The sequence below is a fragment of the Zophobas morio genome, unplaced genomic scaffold (assembly GCF_036711695.1).
Source record: "Zophobas morio isolate AGI-343-1 ecotype UQ-CSIRO unplaced genomic scaffold, CSIRO_AGI_Zmor_V1 ptg000005l, whole genome shotgun sequence".
NCBI lineage: Eukaryota > Metazoa > Arthropoda > Insecta > Coleoptera > Tenebrionidae > Zophobas > Zophobas morio.
In genome coordinates, this window is record NW_026972110.1 from 13,618,763 (window position 1) to 13,633,227 (window position 14,465).

Consider the following 14,465-nt stretch of genomic DNA (forward strand, 5'->3'; position numbering starts at 1 on the left):
TCTGAAAAAAGTGTTATTAATTATGCAACATTTGAGTTTTTACTTCAGACGAAGTCAAAAGATACCGCAATCAAAAGATGATCAGGACTCAGTAGCTAATTATGGAAAAATGTTTAGATATATGATCATGTTTTGTGAAAATAAACATATGAGAACATTGTATTAATCCTACATTCAAGGAAATGGAGATATGAAGCTAAAGCAATTTTCGCTGTTAATTAAGGCGAGCGAAATTACTATCATTAACTGTTATGGCAACCAAAGTCAAGGTTTTTAATATGAGTTAGAAGTTATCATTGGATCGACAGATATTCAAGCACCTAAGGTTTTGAAATCAAAATATTTATAACCTATAAACGCCTCAAAATCACAAACTTGTCTAATTTCATCTAATTCATACGTCTTTGTATACGTACATTTTTTTCTCCTAGCTCCGTTCACGATTCTATTGTGAAAAGAAGATAAGTGTGCTAATAATAAATACAATAACAAATACTTCACTGGAAGTATCAAATAAATAACTAATTCTAATCACCGATACAATCTTTAATTATAAAGGTTTAATTGTTTGTTAAATTTAATCACTTTAATCGTCGCGTTGTCTATTTGCTTCCCAACAGATCAGTTTAGTCGTAATTCTTAAATATAGGTCGAACTCCAGTTCTAAATCTAAAAACACGAAACAACTCTGTCTGCAACACTTTTTGTCTTTCCATTGTGAATACCTGAAAAAAGCACTGAACAAAGCTCCAGCACGTAAGATGCTCTCGCTATGAAGCGATTTACTCAGAAAAACACTATACCAACAACCTGTTGATAATTGAAAGAACGTCCGTCCATTCTTCGACAAAGTCGTCGACATGAGATGACTACAACAAAAAATGGCAACTAATTGTTTCAACGATATTTATGGGTTAGATAGCATGTTGAGGGGCATAATATCTACACGGTTGAATCTCGCAGGTATCTTGGGTATTTAAACAGCTGCAGGTGGTTGAACAACCGGAATACTGGACTATTTATGTGGTTATTAACAATTCCAGCAACATCTGCCAAGGATATTCCTTCTCTTAGCGCATCGAACGTGGATCGCGCGTCTACGGGAACAATAACCCATTGGGCACTTCTCAATGAAATTTAGCCACATTTGGAGGACGCACAGGTAGTGGTCAAAGGTAAAAATACAGACAAAAGGAAACCAAATTAGCGAGATGTAGGTACGTGCAAACACGGTGGCCTCGCCCAGAACGTGTTGGGTCATTGCAAAAATTCGAACGTACAAATTCGCCAGAATATTTTATTTATAGGGATCAGCGTGGCTAAAATTTAGCGGAACATTCTTGGAATAGCTCTTTCCCATACCGCGATAAATTACATTCAGGTACTAAAAATGTTCTCCTCTTATACGTACGTTCTAACAATACTAGTGTTGTTGTTTGCTCTATTGGCGAATAATTCACATCGGTGGAGTTTATTTCGATTTAACAAATAGTGTACGAAACAATTATGGAAACAACGTACTGGAGCTAATTAAAACGGAATTGGAAAACGTGTACAGAAAATAAGTCGAAGGAATTTAGGCCTAGACGCTGAAAAAAAATTAAAAGTATCATAACATAATGTAATGGCTTCATGAAGGGTATTTCTTAAAAGATTGTTAACTTAATTGTTGTACTTGTCAAAATAAAGTTTTACACAATTTTTTGTATAGTAAGTATATCATAGAAACATAGCAAAATTGGCAAATTATAGCATTAAAAACGAAAAAGATTATCAATATATCCAACAGCAAATAACTGCACAGCAGTTATTTATTACTGTTATCATGTCAAAATTGTAAAAATGGTCGTATCTTGAATAATTTGCAAAAATATTTCTCGTTTACTGTATGCATTAAACATTGTGCAGTAATAAACAACTCGAATAAGCGCCTAACACACTTTTCCAATGTGTTACATACAAAATTTTTTCCTACGAAAGCAAATTACAAAAAGTTGAAAGTTACAAAGCAAAACTGTCTCGAACATAATGACAAACACTACGACATACAAAAACAATTTGAATGTTAAACGAAAAAACTGAAAGCGGATTCGTATACTACACTAAAAAAAAAATACTGTTCGTAGAGATGACGGCATCAAGTTGTTGGTAGGGATGATTAGCCAAATTTTGGTTAGTATTTAACCATGTACATATTTCTAATATACAGACAAAATTTGACAAGAATCGGTCCAGCAGTTTCGGAGACTTCGCGTCTAATAAAAATGGATACAGACAGACAGACAGACAGACAGACAGACAGACAGACAGACAGACAGACAGTTCGTTACGCTCGGAAAGTAAAAAAGCAATAAAATAGGAAACAACCCTCTTGACTAGGGTTGTAATTAGACACCCGCTATAATTATTAATTACAATGGTATCACTGTTTTTACTTCCCCGGGAAAGCACTAAAATAATCCTACTCGGAGAAAGACTAATTTCATGTTTTCTCGACGTTTCATATTCCCTAGAATATGAAAAAGTCGGTATTCGTATCCGTCTGTCTGTTGTCTGTCGTCTGTTGACAATTTTAATCTCCGAAACTAATTTGAGAATTTAAAAGTATGGTGCGAATGTTAAAATGTTATCAAAAATTTCCCCGATCTGTTTCACTATCAATTTGATGACATCATCTCAAAAATTTACTCAGTAAGTCAGTACAATTACTTACACTTGCTTACAATTCCAACGGGTACTTAATCAAAATGTTTTCAGATTAGAGTTGTTCATGGAAACATTTGTCATGTCTTTGACCAAACTGCAAATGTCGTGCATACCCTCATTTGTAATTCAGAAATTTGATTTTTTGACATTTACAGTTTAATCAAAGACATGAGAAAAATTTCCATGGCCAACTCTAATCTGGAAATTTTTCATCCGTTAATAAAATTCATAAAATAATATGCTTCTATACTTCTACATACAATATTTAGATGTTTGAAAAAAATTTTATTCACCGTTTGTTATCTCTGCGTCGATGTTTATTAGTCACATTATTTCCGAAACTACTCTACCGATTGTTGTCAAATTTTAGATGTAAGTACACGGCAAAAAAATCGAATCATTAGTATTTTTGTAGAAATCTTCAATAAATTCTGGTGTGCGTCACATTTATAAGACAAATTAGTTTATCTAGGACAAAGGAGATGAGAAGGTAACGGGACCTTCGCTGAAGTTGCAACAATTACGAGTTTATTAAAAAATACCAGAAAATCCATTACATTAGACCAACAAAAGACTACTTAACATATCATTAATAACGACTGTTGCCGCTTCTAGCTTGCATTAGGGTTGCCATACGTCTTGCCATGCCTTCTATGAGGTGTCTAATCTCAGCCTGGGCTAATTGGTCAAATTCTTCAACTAGAGCATTTGCAAGATCTCTTATGTGTTGTATGGCCGGCACACGTGCTCTGATACGTCTACCTAACATGTCCCACACATGCTCAATTGGATTCAGGTTGGGACTGCGTGCTGGTCATTCCATACGTGAAATCCCGAATTCGTCGAGGTAGGTTTGTACAACTCTAGCGATATGTGGTCTAGCATTATCATGCATTAGAATAAAATTATCGCCAATAAAAGGAGCAAAAGGTACGACATGCTCTTGAAGAATATTTGCTACATATCGATCAGCATTCATTGTGCCTCTATCCACCACTACAAGTTCCGTGCGAGCCTCGGGAGAAATTCCTGCCCAGACCATCACTGAACCTCCATGAAAACTTTGTCTGGAAACAATATTGCACTGAGCCTACCTTTCGCCTCTTCTTCGCCATACTCTTTGACGGCCGTCAGGAGAACGTAGACAAAAACGCGACTCATCTGTAAAGAGTACTTGGCCCCATTGGGCAAGATCCGAGTTAACGTGTTCTCGAGCAAATGCAAGTCGGGCTACTCTGTGTCGTGGGAGAAGTTCTGGACCACTTGCAGATCTACGGGCCCTCAATTCAGCTGCAGTGAACCTTTTTCTTACAGTTCTTTCACTTACACTAACTCCTCGTGTTTCTTCAAGTTGATTTCTGGCCTCAACTGCGGTCGTATCCCTATTACGGAACACGGCCAGCGTTAAAAAACGGTCATCCCGAGCCGATGTTTTCTTTGGACGACCCGAATCAGGTCTTCGGCTGTTTGATCCAGTCTCATTAAACCGTCGTACAGTTCTGTGAATGCTCACTGGTGATACCCCTAACGTATTGGCAACGTACCGTTAACTTCGACCATCCTGAATAAGAGCAATTGCTCGTGCTGCATTAATGGCCACAATACTCATGTTAATTGACAAAAACACAGTTTTCATCAAATCACAATGACAAACCGTCTGTTAATGCCCTCTAAACGTCACAACTGCAAATCTCATTGTTGGAAAAAACTTATCATCTTCAGATTTGAGGTTCATATCATGTACAAAAAAGAACCAAAAACCTAGTGTTAGTATATTTTGTGTGATTTTTTCAAAACTGATATTGACTGTAGCCAAACGTGTAAAAAAGGAACCATTTTCAATACAAACTTTGGGTGATTCGCTTTTTTTGCCGGTGAGTGTATGTTAAAAATATGAAGATGATTTACATGTCTTATCACACACCAATTATGTACAAAATAATTCCGGCGCAACTCCAGTGGGTTTTCCCGACCCTCGTTGGACTCGACTTGTTAACTGAATTCAGCTCTCGTTGTCTGGACTACATTAACTGCTCCGGACGGTGGTTTCCATTTAAACAACCGCGCGACATCCGCTTCCAGGCTCTTCTCCGGCCGCCGTCACGGACAATGAGTCATCGTCGCCGTATATACTAGAACCCATATGCGTCGTGCCGGGACAGAGAATCTCGAAAATTACCGGACCGATTGATATCAAATTTTATTTGTATGTTATGAATATCGTGGATATAGTAAAATAGTAACCACGATTTGTCTAATCATCCCCACCAACAATTTGATGACGTCTCCTCATTAATCTGCGTAGTTAAGGTTATCTAAATTTTGAGAAATAAGATATATTCCTGTACTCGTGATTTATGAATTCGCCTTGATTGTTATCACATTTTTTGTGCAATATTTTCTGCTTCAAATAAAAATACTTCGTACTCGAGTGAGATTGATTATGAATTCTCGGACTTGTATTCTGCCCCGTGTGACTTTGAATCCCGTCTTTACCGAACTTTTTTTTTTCACTGTGACTTGCATTATTTATATTTTTTATTTAGAGAGTTATCATAAAATAAATAAAATTTTGCAAAATCAAACTTTTTTAATGTTTCGAAAAATAATGGATTTGTTCGATTGTATCGAAGGGATGAAGGAAATTCTGCCTAATAACATGACACAATTATCATATCGTTTACAAATAGGCCAAGATATTTTAGAATTGCTTATTCCTCTGTACATACACGATTAATTTTTAGAAATGTTTACACAGGCTGTCAAAAAATTTGGTCATTGTCCCTGAAGTATAGCACAACCAATCCTAGTTTTTTAAAAATTATAAAATTTGATTTCGGGAAATTTTACTTCTTTTGTAACAATCTTTATGAAGTAAAAAGAATAGTTACAATACTTGTCACAATGTAAGAAAAAATAAAAGCTCATGTTGGGATTGAACCCGCGACCGGTTCGAGTTGCAAGTCTCCCTCCTTGCTCGGTGTTCCTTGTAAAAGGTTATTATCCACTGTAAATATTTTTGCGAAATTTTGAATGCCCGGGGGAAACACTTAAGGCGGTTTCATGAACCACAAGTTTAGGAATATATTATTGTATAAGATTTAAATACTGTTAATGTACAAACTTTTGAGATGACATCATCAAATTTTTCAATTTGTGTCTATCGATCCAGTAGTTTCGGAGATTATTTATCTAATAAAAATCTGGACCGATGACAGACAGCATGCAGACAGACAGCCAGCCAAATAGACGAAAACGGGAGACCTATTGTTTCGTACTCTAGAGGTCATAATACGTCCAAGAAACATGAAACCGTCGACTATATAATTAGCTAAGGTTCCGTGAATTTAATTTGGGTCTATAGGTTTCAAACTAAAACAGCATTGCAATTTCTGATTCATTGTCATTCGACAAATGAAATTTCGTATAAATAAACTCTAAGTATCTAAAAGGTAAAGTCCAGACTAAACAGGAAAGTTCCATGTGATTGACGAGGTACTTAAAATTTTTAAACAGTAATATAATGTTTTGAGTGGATTATCTACAAAGTAATGTGAAATCTAGATAGAATGAAAAAAAAAACACTATTTTATTAACCTTGAAACGTCCCCTATTTCTAATAATTTAAATCAATCTTATCTCACCCTGAAAATACATGTTACCTATTATTTGTGTTACTTAAAAATTTAGAACCGAGATATCTTATGGCATAAGAGACACCCCCAATTTTTTTTTAAATTGTACTGTTATGTTCAAAATTTTAGAAAAGGACAAATTTTTGAGAAACACTGAACTTTCTCAGAAATAATACATGATCGTTTTCCGGGTTGGAACCGTGTAAATTGAGTTTTTGGGCTCAACGTTTCGCACACTTTCATAAGTGGCATCTTCAGGAGCATGATATGGTTGACACACTGAGTTACCGTGCATTCTTAACCCTGCTCCTGAAGATGCCACCTACGAAACGTTGGGCCCAAAACCTGAATTTACACGGTTCCAACCCGGAACACGATCATGTATTGATTTCGACCGTGAAAGCCTCCGAAATTATTTTCTCAGAAATCTTTCAAAAGCTAATTTTTTTATTGCTATAACAATAACTGACAACGAAAAATACAAACATTTAATGTCATATCAAATACCTACTCGTAACTATTGCTGTCACGACTACCGGAATCGAGAACAATCCGAAATTTCTTAATTGATTGAAATAAAATCTTCAACGTTGGAAAGTGTTTACACATACCCAACGAAAAACTATAGTAAACAATTGCGTTCTAGTTTCTTATCAAAAATAGCTTAACGTTTCTTATGAAAAAGCATAAACTATGTGTACGTGTTGTAATATGGTAGTTAAAACTGTTTAAATTCATGTTAGCAACAAGAACACAGATATTCAATTTCTTTCACATCAACACCGCGCTATTAAAATAACATTCACCGCAAAAATAAATAAATTTAAGAGCCAAATTTTAGTAGACCTTTTAAATACGCCGGCTTCTCAGACGCAACTCAAACAATCGCTGAGCGCACTTAACTCTCTTTCAACTACCATTTATGATGCAAAATTTTATAGACTCTACAATAATAGAGTCTCGGTGGTCATTGTTTTTTCCGGCAAATTTACAAATTAAAAACAACATGCTCTTAAAATTGAGCACTCCGCTACTGGCAACCTCTGCGGTTGGATTCGATTACACTTTGCCTTTGATCTTTGTTTTTCTACCCATCACAGGACACGTCGTTCCAGAAGCAATTAAACCATTTAATGTTGGCGTTGACCTAATATGCACTAATTTCCATTGAATCTTATTGGATTTGTTATTGCATCAGAAACAATTAATAATAATTTTACAATTACGAAACGACGGGACGCTTGTCACAGCTCAATCAACAATCCGTTTGAAGACATCAAAGTACTGATACTTTATGGGTACAAATCGACACTGATGTCTTGCACATCAATATTTTGCTCCAGTTGAAAAAACATGTTTCTACTATTTTTGAAGCAAGGTTTATGTGTGCGAAACCTTGAAGGAGGGACCAACAATGTAAACGGAGATTGTTGGGGTTATTTTTAATTAGTTTGCTTATATCGTGATGAAAGAAAGTGAAAAATACCATCTTATAAACACGCAATTATTTTTGCATAGTTGTCCCTATTGTTACGCAAATATTTAGGCCGCAGAAAGGGATATTAATAATAATAATAGATGACTTAGCACTTGGCGCCATTTAGCTGATTTTTAAAAAGTGGTGTTCTTTGCCGTTATTATAGTCGAGGCTATTATTCGTCAGAAACATAGTTATTGTAACAAAGCGATTTTTCCGTAATCACTGATCCAGCATGATATGAATTTTCGTACAAATGCGACAATATGTTAGTGTTATTTTAGGACGTTTCGCAATTTAGATAGTGAAATTTGTCGGCCGTAAGCTCTCAATCATTGATAACTTTGTTTCGAGTATTCGTCTCATCAATAAAATTAATTTTATACTGCGTTGAAATTTACGTGCTAATCTCCGAGTGACTAAGCATGAGAGCATACTGCAATCGTTGTTAAATTAAAATTCGTAAAAGTCATCTATGACATCATGATTTCTCATGAAACGAAAAATCTGGCAAATTTGTTTCCTTGGAGTGTGTATCGATATTTGTAACATACCTGTATGTCTACGTAGGCGTACAGTAATTATTTATTTTTTTAAATAGGTGTACAGCTGGTGGTTTTGGTTTATTTCTCCATTAAAATGACCACTGGTCGCTAAAAGTGTTTTAGTTTTTTGGCAAAAATACATGGGTCTTAAAAATGTCAGATGTTTGTCAGAACAATGATAAATGTGCGTTTAAAAAATTATTTTGAGGATTAATAGACTATTAATAATGCGTGTCAGTGAAATTCATATGCATAAATGTTTAGCTCTTAACTAATTTACCAGCGAAGGATTAGATATACAGGTGACGACTTTTTTATTGCTCACTATTGTGATTTTGGAAATGATTAGACATAAATCCGTTGGTCTAATAAAAACGTTACTTGCAGTTTCACAGTTTATATAGTTTGTAAAATGTTGTAGATTTATAGAGTTGATTTTTTATCTAGATACCGACTGCCAAAAATCAAGACGGATTCATATACTACACGTGTAGGACTTATTTTATAAACTTTATAGATATAAGATTTACCGCGTACAATTTTGAGGTATAAAAATACAAAATTTGACAACAATCGGTCCATTAGTTTCCGAGATTATCTGTCTAATTAAAATTGACACGGACGGCGAACAGAGATACAGACAGACAGACGGAATACATGAATGTAGCTTTTCGTCCGGTGGACCCTATTTCAATATTTTCTTAGCTTACGTTTGAGAAGCAAAAAAGGAGTTTTTTGAGTAAAATATGAACTTCTCCTATATCTGCAATAGAAAATAAAAGACAAAATGATGAAAAATATGGCTAATTTTGCCTCTAGTTCTGAGTTAATTTCATCAAATTTTAAATGATAATAAAAAAACGAGGTTTTTTGGATTAAAAAAATATCAGTTTATCCGGTAAATTTATAATACCTTAGAAACATACTTCTTATCTCATTTCTAATTTTAATAATACTCTCAGGTGAGAAAATGTTTCCACTCCGGGATTTTTATGTATACTTAATTCACTTTCTCCTAAATAGGATTACCTAAGTACTTTAACTATAAATCGATCAAAATGAAATGAATGCCATAAAAATGACTTAAATGATAAACAATGTGTCAATAAATGTCGTAACTTATAACACAAAAAAGCAAGTACGACACACTATATGTATATATGTTACAGCTAATATCCGAAATCCGTTATTATGCATAATAACTAGACATTTTAGGAATTATGCGTAATAACTAAACTTGTCAGTTATTATGCGTAATAACTGAAATTTTCAGTTATTATGCGTAATAACTGAAATTTTCAGTTATTATGCATAATAACGGAAACGTTTAGGTAATATTGATAATAACTAACAGAGGAACAGAAATTATGCATAATAGCTGATTTCACAAAAAACGGGACAAGATGAGCAATTCAGGTTCTCATAGATCAATGAAAAGCAATGGGAATATGAAGTTTCTGTTACTGTAATTTGTCCCGTTTTTTTTAAATCAACTGTACATGTGATATGTAGGGGAAAGGGAGGCAGAGTGGGTAGCTTTTTTGAAAATATTGTGCATAATTCCTGTTCCTCTGTTAGTTATTATCAATATTACCCAAACGTTTCCGTTATTATGCATAATAACTGAAAATTTCAGTTATTACGCATAATAACTGACAAGTTTAGTTATTACGCATAATTCCTAAAATGTCTAGTTATTATGCATAATAACGGATTTCGGATATTAGCTGTAACATATACATAACAACATAACAACATCATAAGCACCCTGTGGTGAAGTTTATTACATCTTTTCCTGATCTGAACTAATTTTTCAAGTGTAACAATGCAGTCACACATCCCACGTCCTATGTGTAACAAAGCTATAATTTAGCTGTTAAGACCAATAGACCACGAACAGAATGTTTTCGCGAAGTTCACATACATCTAAAAACAACACAATTAAGTTGTACGCAAATATTAAAAAAAATATATTTAAAAATCCATCGGAAAAGCGTATCTTGCGTCCATGGCCATGATCTACACGTCAGTATTCTCAGTCCAATTAAAATTTAAAATTATGAAACAATAACAGATTATACTATTATGTTACTTTAAGTCAAATTACGTGTTACATATTCAAATATTATTATTGGTGTGTACATACAAATTTATAAAAAAAATACAAAATTCAGTTCTATAGTTTTCAGTACATCGCGAATGTTTCTAGTAATTGTATACAAAAACTCCAATTTTTCCCGGAATACAATTATTTATCCTTTTAAAACACCATTTATAAAGGTGCCCATTATTATATCTGTAATAAAGGTTCATATTTTATTGGTCGTGAAATTGGATATATAACTTTAACAGGTAAGCTCGGTTTGATTTTATTACAAACATTGTTTACAAACAATTTATGAATATAATTCATTTTGTTGCAATGTGAACAAATCCTAGGATCAAATTATCTTAGACTCGGAATTAAAATCTTTAACTTTGGAATAAAACAAAATGACAGTCCTTAATCGCCTCGGATTTTTTCTAACATGTCATATTTCGCTTATTAGTGAAGGTGATATTGATATACAATAAAAACCAAGTTTAATGGAATGTTTAAAAATATGACTAAAGTCCCAAAAGTGCTACAGAAGTTACAATCCCTATCTTACATCTTCTTCCTTTTTTAATGTTTTGTATTTTGATCAAGAATTCATTAGAAATGATATTTTCAACATTTTCCATTGTATTAACAAAAGACCAAATAAGCTCTTGACGCCAGTGTTAAGTTTTTATTCCCCTTAACAATTTGATAATAATTAATAACAGATTACTTAATGGGGGTGTTAGATTTAGATAGTTCAATGTTACAAGAAACAAACAATAGGAAGTTGATAACCAGCGGCTTGACAGTCTTTTACTTCAGGAGCATCAACACATTTGGGACAGGTGATATTATGATTACATTTAGAAAGTAGTTAAAACTTTACACTTATTGCAGCGGATAATATCACAGCATCAAGAATTTTTCAAATATCAAGTCCCATTAGATAATAACCAGAGATAAGAGAGTTCTTATATATTGTAGTCGACTTCCAAGTGACTTCGATTTTTATGGACGAGTATTTGAAAAGTTTAGTTTTAAAAGATTCATTGAAAATATGTTTACTCCGTTTAATGAAAAACGAAACAATTTGTGGTTGACCACAACTTTCGAAATACCCGAGATAAATAGTCGTGGTTTTAGTGTTTAAATCGCTTATCTCATATTTGTTAGTTGTTACCAAATTATTTAACAGACAATTTTTTGGTTCCATTTCTATCGACTTAACTTTGGCGATACCAGGGTGTTTTTCAGGATTGATCTTAGAGATCGTGGCAACGATGCGATGAAATAACGAAGGTTATAATCTACTGAATAAACACCTAAATATTGTGAAAGACCTCAAAATATCATCGAAAAAACACTATTAAAATTGGATACCGTAACGAAGTGGATGCATAAAACAATATGCAGCAGACTTTTTTGCCTAAAAAATTTATACATTTAAAAATTATTCAAGAAAGTTGAGGTTAAAAAGAACTAAATACAACCCAAACTGCAAAAGAAATAGTGGACAAATCTACCAAAAGTTAATAAACATTTTATACAATACGGTGCCGCGAGAGTTAAGAGGGCAATGACAACTGTGAAACTAAAAACTTATACTTTCTGTATACTTTGCTATGTTTGTACAAAACGGGAAAATATTACTCATGATAAATTTGGTCATCTCTTTTCGTGTGTACCTAAACTCATGGTGATAAACGCTGCTAATGACAATTTCCTGACTAATTCTGAATAAACACCAAAAAATGGCAATTCAAGTTGTTTGCCACGACGGGGGTCGGCGTTAAATTCCTGTATTTCAACTTGTACTTACAGCACTGTAACCGACTTCCTGGCAGATACAAAACAATGTTCTGATGCCCTTGAGTGGGTTAAAATCAAAGTATCATATTATTTGTGGAAAACTTTAGTAAGATTAATTCAATGATTGGATGATTTTTTTTTCAAAGAAGTTTTTTAGTGTGCTTATCTATAGGAATTCCTTGAAAGTACTCGCAAGTGTAAATATCTACGTTTTTGGATTTTCATGATGATTACTGATTACGACAAAATTTATTTGCTCTTGTGATAAAAAGCAAACACTGTTACCTCTGGAGTCGTTAGATTTTGAAGTATTTGTAAGTGGGTATACTTATCATGTTTGCGCTGTCTTAATGTAAATAATATACCACACAGATTATCTCAACATCATAAAAGTACAATCAATAACTAGTAGTAATTAGTTTTCCCTTCCAGTAATTTTTTTTTATTTAATTCTGTCCAAGATTCCTTTAAATTCAGTTGTTTACACTGCAATAGGCTTAATTATCAACCTTGAATTTTCCTTATCATTAATTGTGCAATATGTGCATAGACGTAAAACAATAACAATAATAAACTGTTAAATGTACACTGTATAAACGCAAAAAAATCGCTCAAACTGTACAATTTAGTTATTTTTCACGTAACTAAAACAAAACGTCTGATTTATCTAAACACCTCGGTTTACCACCCCTCGATGACTAAGTGAAAATTTATGCACCTGCATGGAGCTAACGGTCGTAAAGGTAAGAGTCCTAATGCGACATTCCTCAAGAAACTTTTAAATTCCTCATAAACGTGCTTTAATTAACCCCAGAATTGCATTATGCAGAGACTTATGATTGTTAGTGTTCATGGAATTTTAAAAATAGTTCCAAACATTTGTATCCAGCAGTTAAACCAGACCAGTTTGTGTAAAATGGCGAATGAAACATTGAGCAGAGTCACGTTCAATTAGCACTTTTCAGCCAAAATCAATTAAAACAAATTGGTCTAATTAATCGAGCACCAGGTGCAAACGGAAATGAATTCGTAGTTCGTGCAAAAAGCCAACACCGGGTTTTGCAATTTGATGTTCTGCCAATTTTAATGGTGTCATTTTTCTTTCAACAATTGCGAAAATTCCAAGCTTCTCTGTCGTTTAATTGTGCGGTTTGCTAAAAGATTTATTCTGATGAGCGATGATCGGGAAAAGCGCCACCTCATTTTTTGACAAAATGATTATAGGTTCACGTTTTTCTGTCCATCATGGTGATTTATTATAATTGCGGTGGCCGAACAATAAATGTCGTAGCAGCACAAGGCAGTAGAATGTCGTACCCAGTAAATTACATGTTGTTGTTATTACACATTCAGTGTCGCAGACGAAATTTGGAGAAAGTGTCGGTGCAGTCGCACCGGTTGGGCATTAAAAAGAAAAATTAGGAGAAATTCCATCATTTGTTGGATTAGACGTGTAATAATGGTATCGTCTCGGTCTCCGACAAGAGTATGCATTTGGGTCACTGGAGTATGTTGGGAGATAATGCAGGCCCATTGATACCACCGAGAAAAACAACACACGGAAATAACCAAACATCCATCACCGAGTCCCATTGTTCTCAAAATCTCATCATTAATCAAACATTTTAATTAGAACACCTAGTGCGAAAAACGCGAAAATGCGCACGGAGATCGCATTACATCCCAAATTAAATAATTAGAAAATGCACGGTAAATAGGCCATTAATACCCTGACGCTGATCTAAAAATCTAAAAATACTAAAATCTAAATTTACATGCGCGTTTATGTAAGGGGAACGAATTTGCGAACGCCGCGCCAGAAAAACTTAAATTAAGGGTTAGTCATCAGAAAGGGTTACCTTTTGAATGACCAGTGGCGTGCCGAAATCTTTTCCTCCCTGTAACCTGAAACCCAGATTGGGGGAAGATCCCTTATCGAGACGCACAGTGATCAAAGAAGCCATGTTGCACTACTTATTCCCAATTTTTTTCTTTCAAAATTTTCACGTATTCGGCCACTATCACTAAGAGTTATTTACTTTTCGACCTCGCAGGAGTTTAAATGAAGTTTGTTGTAGAATTTGAAATAAGTGTAAGACGCTTCGTGGATCGTCGCTGCATTTCGCGGTCAATAGTGGGGAGAATTCTTATTAATAGTTGATAGAATATCCTACAATGTTTATGTATTTTGTTCAATAAAGGCTCAATTT

General features: G+C 34.1%; 2 protein-coding genes across 6 annotated transcripts in view; one reads left to right on the forward strand and one right to left on the reverse strand.

The window, feature by feature from the left end:
• The window catches only part of LOC135122822 (PDZ and LIM domain protein Zasp-like), a 41,222-nt gene extending 26,867 nt beyond the window's left edge, over positions 1-14,355 (reverse strand). For 3 of the 5 annotated variants that reach the window (XM_064047267.1, XM_064047265.1, XM_064047264.1), the window contains exon 1: positions 14,115-14,352. In XM_064047267.1, the coding sequence (XP_063903337.1) occupies positions 14,115-14,219 (105 nt within the window). In that variant the 5' untranslated portion in view covers positions 14,220-14,352. Of the gene's footprint in view, positions 1-14,114 lie in introns of all 5 variants that reach the window. The other 2 variants (XM_064047266.1, XM_064047268.1) reach the window with 2 other exon arrangements.
• The window catches only part of LOC135122823 (ctenidin-1-like), a 75,692-nt gene continuing 74,090 nt past the window's right edge, over positions 12,864-14,465 (forward strand). The window contains exon 1 of the mRNA XM_064047269.1: positions 12,864-12,998. Within this exon, the coding sequence (XP_063903339.1) occupies positions 12,978-12,998 (21 nt within the window). The 5' untranslated portion in view covers positions 12,864-12,977. The remainder of the gene's footprint in view (positions 12,999-14,465) is intronic.